Source organism: Haliotis asinina, chromosome 8 (assembly GCF_037392515.1).
Source record: "Haliotis asinina isolate JCU_RB_2024 chromosome 8, JCU_Hal_asi_v2, whole genome shotgun sequence".
In the NCBI taxonomy this organism is placed as follows: domain Eukaryota; kingdom Metazoa; phylum Mollusca; class Gastropoda; order Lepetellida; family Haliotidae; genus Haliotis; species Haliotis asinina.
In genome coordinates, this window is record NC_090287.1 from 61,022,069 (window position 1) to 61,032,311 (window position 10,243).

At 37.9% G+C, this 10,243-nt stretch overlaps 1 protein-coding gene across 2 annotated transcripts in view; it reads left to right on the top strand.

The window, feature by feature from the left end:
* Positions 1-514: 514 nt before the first annotated feature.
* Positions 515-10,243, top strand: part of LOC137294674 (alpha-soluble NSF attachment protein-like) — a 282,044-nt gene continuing 272,315 nt past the window's right edge. Inside the window, exons 1-9 of one of the 2 annotated variants that reach the window (XM_067825744.1) lie at positions 515-745; positions 1,457-1,536; positions 1,859-1,975; positions 3,390-3,436; positions 4,612-4,689; positions 5,488-5,543; positions 6,237-6,321; positions 6,625-6,798; positions 7,696-10,049. In XM_067825744.1, coding sequence (XP_067681845.1) covers positions 654-745; positions 1,457-1,536; positions 1,859-1,975; positions 3,390-3,436; positions 4,612-4,689; positions 5,488-5,543; positions 6,237-6,321; positions 6,625-6,798; positions 7,696-7,845 — 879 coding nt within the window. In that variant the 5' untranslated portion in view covers positions 515-653 and the 3' untranslated portion in view covers positions 7,846-10,049. Of the gene's footprint in view, positions 746-1,456; positions 1,537-1,858; positions 1,976-3,389; positions 3,437-4,611; positions 4,690-5,487; positions 5,544-6,236; positions 6,322-6,624; positions 6,799-7,695; positions 10,050-10,243 lie in introns of those variants that run through there. The other variant, XR_010957527.1, reaches the window with a different exon arrangement.

The following is a 10,243-nucleotide window of genomic DNA, read 5'->3' on the forward strand; positions in this document are numbered from 1 at the left end:
CTATTCCACAGCAACGCGTATACCACAGATCGAATTTTCCCAACTAGCGGCGTTATCCCCTATTTACAATACTGTTTACCGGGTGGGTAGCCGAGTCGTTAAGGTGTTCGCTTTTCACACCGAAGACTCGGGTTCGACTCTGTATATGGGGGACTGTATGTAAAGCCCATTTCTGATGTACCCTACCGTGACAGTGCTGCAATATTACTATACTCACTCACTCACTCACTCACCCAGTTTCATTTGTTTATGATGCACTCGTATAAGGTAAACACTTCGGAAAACAAGTTCTTTGGTTTACAGTTGTGTTACATGTTCAATCTGGGTGGAAGAAATCACTATCAAATAACACTTCGTCTGTGATACTGTACGTTATTCATGTCAAGACAAACTGTTATTAGCTGCATAACAATGGAGCTGACGTTCATGGCTGACTCTCATCTCATTGAAACGGCCTGTGGAGATTTTATTAAGCTTCACGAAATTCGGAAGTAGAGAGTTAACTCCCATCTTCATAGACGGCGCTGTGTGGTGGGAGTAAAGGAAGTGACGTGAATTTCGCGATGTATTTATGCCTCTAAATAGAACATTATTAAATTTGTGATACAATAAGATCTATTGTAGGTAAACATTCAAACAGTTGAAAAAGCAAAATGGGAGACGCGGAACAAAAAGGAATTATGTTGATGCAGGAGGCAGAGAAGAAACAGAAAGGGGCTAAAGGTTTCTTGGGAAATTTGTTTGGGTAAGGCAATAAATCGCGTCACATCGTCAACTGTCATTTAATCAAGATTTCCCTAATATGTACCTCTACGTGTCGTTGTTTTGTCTACTGAACTGTCACGGATTTAGCATCACGATATTGTAATTGTGTGATAATATTAAAACAGATTGTCACGGCCATGGTGTCACCGACACATACGGTGCCGAAATGCTGCTGAGAAGACAGTTGTGATCACTAGCAGTAGCACTACACAAAGTTACCAAGACATGACAGATTAGTCATAGTCATATGAAAAATCGGATGTATTTTTTATTTTTCTGAGTAGCGTTGATACCTTTCGAGGGTAGGGAATGATCCAACAGATTATCTACCACTGACTTGGTTTGCTGATGAGATTTATCACTTTGGGCATTTTAACAAGTCAGCCGACATCAGATCAGAAGGTCTGTGATTTGAATCCTATTGCAAGAACCAGGAAATGTCTTGTGTCACTGAGCATGTCTGTATCGTACCGTATCGTACAGTTCCTACTGTGCTTCCTTGCCATGCCAGCTTATGTGGACAAGTCATCTAACAACAGATCTGAATGTCTTCTTTGGTTTAAATCCCATTACAGGCCACAACATTTATTCTGTATATTAGTTAATTGTCACCTTGATGACCCTGATCATTGATTTGATAATAATAGCTTCACTATCATGATAAGGTGGTCGTTTATTTCCTTTTTTTAAGTGGTACAAGCAAGATAGAGGAAGCAGCAGAACTGTATGTGCGTGCCGCAAATTCTTTCAAGATGGCCAAGAAATGGGCAGGTAATCTTAATTGATTCTTCATGATAGTTTACAATATATAGTCATAATAATAGTATGGTTTTGATGATTGATCAGATAACTGGTCAGTCAATGGATTTGGATAGTTGGAACTATTATTGATCTGCTGAAAGTTTTGATCCATATTAGAAGTATAAAAATAAATTTGTAAAGGCTGCAGTTACCCCTGAGTGAGTGAACCTAGTACAGGAGTCACTGAAACTAAAATGTTTTGAATAATAGTTACTCAGTAATTGCATAATTCAACATTCTCTTTAGTGGTATGGATTTAAATGAAAAAAGAGGTTTGTAATGTTTGTTTCAGCTGCTGGAGAATCATTTTGCAGAGCAGGCCAACTTCAGATAGAACTTGGCAGCAAGCATGAAGCTGCTACACATTACGTAGACGCAGGGAACTGTTACAGGAAGGGGGATCCTAATGGTGAGTATAGACACTGAACACATACGGTCTACACCTAAGTATATATTACAGTATACAAAAAAATTTTTATTTTTTTTATCAGTACCAACAGTTCTGATTCTAATGATGGATTGGTTGAACATCCTTAACAGTTTGCATACATTAGTACAATACTTTACATGCTTACAGTCTGCAGTTGAAAAAAAGTACACACTTATACACACTAGAGAGCATATTTCTGTACCTCATCAATATGATGTATTTATCTCACCTAACACCTCAATGTTATTTTTGAACTGCTTGAAGCATGGGTGGTGAATCGTACACTTCAGTCAACCTGTGTGAATGAAACAATTAGAATCCTGTATCTTGCTGTTTTTCCTGCAGGGATTGTCTTACTAAAGTTGGTGTAGTGCAATCGTCCTTGATATGTACATCGACTGCATTTGAGCGTTTTGTCAAAATTTATTTATTAGAATGCGAGGCAAATCTTTTTTTCATTGCCATTGCTAGATTTTGCAGACAACATAGGACAGATTTTTAGTTATCTCCCTTCCATCGATTTGCAAAACATCGGTAATTTCTGTGCATCCTACATGATTCAGTCAATCAGTGTTATTTGAGATAAAGAAGTACTACCATGAGGTACCATATGAGTTGTCATTAACAGTGTGGTACATTGAAATGTACCCCGCTTGATATCTGGGGTACATTGAAAATAATACAACAGCACTTAGCCAATCAGAGAACTATATTTATGAATGAGGTAAGATAAAACTTAAATAGTCTCTACATGTTTATAACCCGTGAAGATCTGGGTTATAACTGGTCTTCAATAACTCATGGACCCATGAAGGTCCCGGGATAGAATAGGCCTTCAGCAACCCATGCTTGTCGTAAAAGGCGACTAACGGAATCGGGTGGTCAGCCTCGCTGACTTGGTTGACACATGTCATCGGTTCCCAATTGTGCAGATCGATGCTCATGCTGTTGATCGCTGGATTGTCTGGTCCAGACTCGATTATGTACAGACCGCCACCACTTAGCTGGAATACTGCTGATTGTGGCGTAAAACTAAACTCACTCACTCACTCACTCACTCAATAACTCATGCTTGTTGTAAGAGGCAACTAATAGGATCAGGTGGTCAAACTCACTTAGTTGTCATATGTCATCGTATCAATGCTCATGTTGTTCATCACTGGATTGTCTGGTCCAGATGTATAGACTGTTGCCAAATGGATCTAAAACTATTCTCACTCACTACGTCTACATATTAACATGTTTACATATTGCCTTATGGAAACATTTGCTTTCTGCAGAAAGTTACCATAAATTATTTAGGTACATTTTTAACACTCGTCATGATGATGAAATGGTCAGTTCAGTGTCATTTTTCAATACTTGTCAACTTTAAAGTATCTTCTACTTTCAGAGGCAATCAAAAGCTTACATCAAGCAGTTACAATCTACACTGATATGGTGAGTAATGAAATCAACAGAAGGTCACATTGACATGTGAGAAAATGTTACCATGACAACACTTGACAGTTGTTTGACCTTTCATGGGATGGAATGTATATCTATTATGTAGCAGCACTCATCATAGTAATGAGGACCTGTGTGGAATACATCCATTATGAGATATTCCAGATGTGCATGATTGTGACTCTAGCTCATCAGCATTTAGCTTGCACTAATATCTGAACTACTTTTTGTTGATCAATCCATGCAGTTATGTACATGTTGTCAGTTGTTAATGCTTATTTTGACCCATTTAAAGACAAACACATGTAAGGTAACCACAGCAACTAGGTAAAGATGGCAGGTGTTTTCTAATCACTGCATCATGTAATGAAGCCTCAGTGGCTGCCACAGCATGAGGAACATTCATTTGATAGAAAACCGATTTTTTTTGTTTTGTTCTTAAAATACTATAAATATGTTGCTGTGTGAACAGTACTCTTGTAAACTTACCCCATGATTTCCTTACTGACCCGTCGTCATACAGTTTCACATCCTTTGTACACAGTATGTGGTTGTCATGTATGTTTGCCTTTAGGCAGAATGAATGACACTTATGATCCACTGGAACATAAACTGAAACTATGATAAAGAAAACTCCCAACGGGAAGTTGTGTCGACATACCCACAAGCCGCCACATTAACTAGTCACTTTTGTTCTTTTGAGGAATCTGGTTCATTACATCTGGGAGTGTGACTTTGTGTTTTTTAAAAGTCTTTTTGAATTTAATCAAAATCTTTATAATTGGGTCAGACCAATTTTATTTTATTATATTTCTTGACTTGTGATCTGCCAGTCAGATTCTTACAAGGAAAACATGCTTTCATTGATTTTTGTGCCATATACACTTAGTAAATTGTCAAAAGTAAAATACTTGTAATATTTAGAAGGAACATTACTTTGACTGGTGATTTCATTTTTTTATTTGTTTCCCGCCTGCCTTGTGAAGACAAAATAATTTGAAACAAGAAATACAATTGGTCTGGCCTTATGGTAATTATTTGTGGTGTGAATTATAATTGAAAGCAGAGTGGTCGGTAGAATTTACATTGATGTAACATTCACACTGATCCAGGTCATTATTGTAAGATCAAGATCATGGTTTTGATTTCCTACAACTGTCTGTTTGCAGGGAAGGTTTACAATTGCTGCCAAACACCATATTACTATTGCAGAAATCTATGAGACTGAACTAGTCGATATTGAACAAGTGAGTTGATAAATGGATCATTTTATTGAGTTTCCTTTAGTAATTATCTATAAGATGTAGTTTTTTGTTTGGCAAGTGCTTCTGATTCTATATTGAAATGAGTAAGTATTGGGATATACAGTTAAAAATATCACTGTTTTATGAATGTGAGCACTAACAGCAAAATATATCATTTACTTGAACTTGTCCATAGGTTTTCTTGAACTTGCCCATAGTTGTGTGCTGTACATTCCTCCATCAGCATAAAACAGCAGGCTGGCCTAGAGGTTATGGTGTTAGCTTGTCAAACAGAACACCCGAGTTTGATTCCCCAATGGGGGCAATGTGTGAATCCCTTTTCTGGTATTCTTTGTTGTGATATTGCTGGAATATTCCTGGAATATTGCTAAAAATGTCATGAAACCGTACAAACTCACTTATACACGGTACAGAATAGTAGTGACTGATATGTGTATTTGTAATCAGCTAGTGAAATCAGGACCTAAGTTGTGCAAGTCAGATGAGCCTGTCTCCATTCCCAGATATAAAGAGTGATATAAGAGCTTTATGTAGTTAGGAAGTCACAAGGCACTTGAGTACAATACTGGAACATTGCTCTGTGAGTAATGTCAGCAGAACACTCAATGGTCTAAGCTGGAGCCTAGGCCTGATTGATTGGCTAAAATAGAGATGACACTTCACAGTGAACTGATATATATTATGTGATGGATGGATGTAGTGTAGTCAAACCCTTGTAGTAATGGTGATGACTGACCCCGTCAGTTGAGGTTGTCTGTGAGTTTTGTGTTTCTGTGTCAGGCCATCGCCAACTACGAGCAGGCTGCTGACTACTACAAAGGAGAAGAGTCCAACAGGTAACTGCTTCAACTGCAATATTCTTGTCTTTTGTGAACAAACATTTCAATGGGGGAAAGTAATTTTGAATAGTAACCAACTGGGAAGCATACACTTGAATTATTACTTACACGATTTTCCTTTTCCTAAATGTGGTTTATACATAGTGCTTCCCATGAAATGAATACTTGTCTTAAGGTACATGTATATCAAATTGAGTGAGTGAGTGAGTTTAACGCCACACTCAACAATATTCCAGCTATACGGCAGTAGGCTGACCCAGACAGTCCAGTGATCAACAGCATGAGCATTTATCTGAACAAACTCCGAACCGATGACATGTGCCAGCCAAGTCGTCGAGCCTGACCACCTAATCCCATTAGTCACCTCTTACGACAGGCATGGTTGCCTTCTATGGGTTGCTTAAGCCTGTTCTACCCCGGACCTTCATTGGTCATATCAAAATGAAAAGCATTTGAAACTCTTATCTTTGAATGATGAGATGATACATTTAACTTAGAAAAGGAGAAAAAATAGGTATGGGAAGGTCATACTGATGAACCCAATCTTACAGAGCATGTGGTTACACAGTGAATAGTTTATGTACATAGAATATTGTTTGGCCATTATTTAGATGTTGACATCCCCAGCTTCTCTCCTTTGCTTTCACTTCTGCTTCCCCATCAAAATCCATATGCCTCTTTGTGTTTCAGCTCGGCCAACAAATGTCTGTTGAAGGTTGCACAGTTTTCAGCTCAGTTAGAAAATTACGAAAAGGCTGTCGAGATATATGAACAGGTAGGTTGTAAGATTCATCATTCCTCACAGCTGTAATGTTGTAATTATACAGTTTTTCCTCACAGATGCAATTTGCTTACAGTTGTAGCTGAATTTGATACAAATTTAAGACTATCTGTACCAAAATCTTGGGATGAAATGACATCCAAGATGCTGTGAATGGCACTGTTGCAGTCAGTACTAGTTGTTGTACAAACAAAACTGTCCTAAGTCTGTGATAAGTTATGGAAGTAACAATCACCTTAACAGTAATACCATTTTGTTCAACAGCACCCAGATGCCACAGTGTTGTTATGGTTTCAGGTTGGCATATCGGCCATGGACAACTCTTTGTTGAAGTACAGCGCCAAAGACCACTTCTTCCGAGCGGCAGTGTGTCACATGTGTATGGATCAGGTCAATGCACAAATATGTGTTCAGAAGTATGAAGACATGTTTCCAGCCTTCTCAGAATCGAGGGAGTGTAAACTAGTTAAGGTATGAAGATGGTTAATGTACTTCCTTCTCGCTGGCGATCTTATAAGTTTTTATTTACATATTCTCTGCCAGTTCTTGAGAAAGTTGCCATGTTATTTTCCACTGGACTGGCTCTATAAAACCAGCAGTAGCCTGGACTAGTGCAAGGATTGAATTGGTTGTTGCAATTGGCAATATTCCAGCTATATTGTGGTGATCTGTAAATAAACAAGTCTGAGTGAGACAATCCAGTGCTCAAGAATATGAGTATCCATCTACCCAATCGGGATACAATGACATGTCAACTAAGTCAGTGGGTCTGACCACCCAATTCTGTTAATCACTTCTTGAGATAAGCAGGGGTTGTGTAAGACCAATTCAAGGAAGAATACACACAGAATCACTTAACAAGTATAGTAATCTTGAAAGTCACACTGTAGCCCATTTCAGCGTAATTCATGACAGAGGCTCTATTCTACTTTGCATTTTGAGTGACTTGACCATAACTAAGATGTCCCTTGTGTTTCCTAACAGGTGGATTGCTAAGTATACTTCATAAAATTTATCTAATACTTGACAATTCTGGTTTCAACTACTTAAATGTACATGTAATATTCTGTTCTATTTTCTGACCCGTGAAGGTCCTGGGGTCTAATAGGCCTTCAGCAACCCATACTTGCCATAAAAGGCGACTATGCTTTTTGTAGAAGGCCACTAACGGGATCGGGTGGTCAGACTCAATGACTTGGTTGACACATGTCATTGATTCTCAGTTGCGCAGATCGATGCTTATGTTGTTGATCACTGGATTGTCTGGTCCAGACTCAACTATTTACAGACCACCGCCATATAACTGGAATATTGCAGAGTGCAGTGTAAAACTAAACTCACTCACTCACTCACTGTTCTATTTTCTAGTCGCTGTTGAAGGCCTGTGAGGAGGAGAATGTTGACGCATTCACACAGTCTCTTCAGGAGTTTGACAGTATTTCTCGCCTCGATCAGTGGCTCACCACCATGCTCCTCCGTGTCAAGAAATCCATATCAGCAGAACCTGATCTACTCTGAGCATAGACAATTGGCATTGGTGGACCCTTGATCATGCAATATGGCCCAGCATTGATAACAATTCTGGTTACATAGGTTAGGTGTCATTGTAGACCTATAGCCAGTGTCTAGAACACAGCTTCACACAAGGGTGTACACAGGGCTTATCTTTGTTCGGAGTGTAGGCTTATAACTAAATGAGGACAAACTGCTGCAACCCGCGATCCATGTACTAGTTCCTTTACAAAATCTTCTGATTTAATAGTCATCAAGATGAGTTCAAGATTTTCTGTTGTAGATTTCTGTGTGGGTCCTGTCATTTAATATACTGGACAAAATTAGTTGGGGATAATTTTGTCATTGTGTCATTGAGTAAATACATCAGTTTTCAAAATATCAAAATTTATATATATATAACTATTTTTGTCCAGTATATCATTGTTATTATGGTATAGTGGTTAAGGCGTTGCCTCATTCAGAAAAAATATTTCCCACTAGTCCCTATATGAGATGGAAATTCTTGGTGCTCATACTGAAGTATGGCTTCTATTTTGCTCAAAGCAGCATGAAATTCTACACACATTCAGTTTGATAAAATTCATATCTTAATAACGATGCTGTAAGTTCACCCGTTTAAAATGTTTTGAACATTCATGTTCGCTTCAATGAAAGCTAAAACTGCCTCAACATCAGTCTGTAATTTTTCAAAGGCGGGTCAGTGTTGAACAGTTATTGCTGATCAGGTTATTGTGTTTATTTGTATGATTCTGTGAAACTTTGTACATAATGAACATTTCCATGTTGCTGTATAATTTATTGATCAGGAGTTTTATTGCCACCTGTCTTGGGTGACTTTGTGTGTATAGTGTGTAGCTTATACAGATTAGCTTATAAAACTATATACATTGCCATAGCATGCAGCAATATATAATATATTGCCGTGTCTCATCTTTAATGAATTTGTCTTAGTCTGATTGACTGCTGACTTGAGAGAAAATGAACAAGTGGATGGTATAAATGACAAAGATATGCACAGAAATACTGTATTTTGACAAGGCCAGGCCACATATTCTTTATTTATAGACATCCTCTTTGAAAGTGTTACCTACTCAAAAAAATACATGTGTAAGTGGAAATAGGTTTAAAGAACGTGTTTGTAACTTGTTTTGTAAACTGTACTTCAAGAGGGTCTTCAATAGGAAATCAACCTACTAGTAGACATGTTTGTTTTTGTTACACATGCCTTTAGGCATATTGACTTTGTAAATATGTAAAAACAGAAATATACTTCGGTTGTCAAAGTTAATTACATATCGCATGTACGAGTGTGGTATTGATGCCTCATGCAGGCTAGCAATGACCAAGGCCTTGTCCCACCAAGTGATTCCACTATGACAGTCGTAAGTTTATGCACTCCTAAGCAGTGGCTCGGTTCTCATCTACAGCGAGTGTTTGAGACATTTTCCAAGAACTATATCCTGCAGTGTCAGCCCATGTTACTCTAGTTATAGATGTTGGGTTAGTTTGATTGCATGTTGTTCACTTTAAATGAACAAATCTTTGACTATTATATTCAATCTGTTATAATGGTAGTGTGATGGTATTTCCTGGGTTGGAATGACTCACAAACCCCTGTGATACATGACTCACGATATGATGAAATGTTTTGTACAAGGTGAGATGTTAAAGATAAATTCTTGGACTGTTTTCAGCTTACTTGATGGACCTTTGTGTAATACATTTGCAACATCTTGTTATTTTATTTTCCATGCAAATTCTATCGTTATCTTTATGGTAACCAACTATTTACTGTTCCAAAATAAGAATGTTGTGGTTCGTTGTAATTAGCGCAGTCATTATCGTGAGTATGCATCACAGTGCTGTATGCATCCTCAGATAGATGTAGGTGTCCAGTTAACCTGTATTCCTGTAACCTACTGTTTCAGTGTGAATGTTGTGCAGAGTGGTGCTCATGGAAACGAAGGTATTAACTGACTTCATGTTTGTGATATTTGAACATTATTGTGATTTGTCTGTAATTGTTACCAAGATACTGTTCTTCTGTACTTTCCAATTCCTGACATTGTGAAATATTATAATTAGACTTGATGGTTTAGCTAATCATGTCCAGTCGATCATTTTGCATTTTGATATGGAAGTAGACTCACAGATTATACTCCATCTAGTTAATTCCTCTACATAAGAATAAACACACAGAAATCTTTCCTTTTGTGTTTTAATTGTGTGCATCTGGATGGGAGCTGTGGAGCTTCACTAAACATGCATGATAAGAGCACAAACAGATGAGGTCCCAGTTCCTGAGAAGCATGTAAGTGACGACAACAGATGATCTGGTGGTCACAGTGTGATCTACCTCTTATTTTGTGTGAAAGCTTGTAAATAATCAGATCTGTACAAG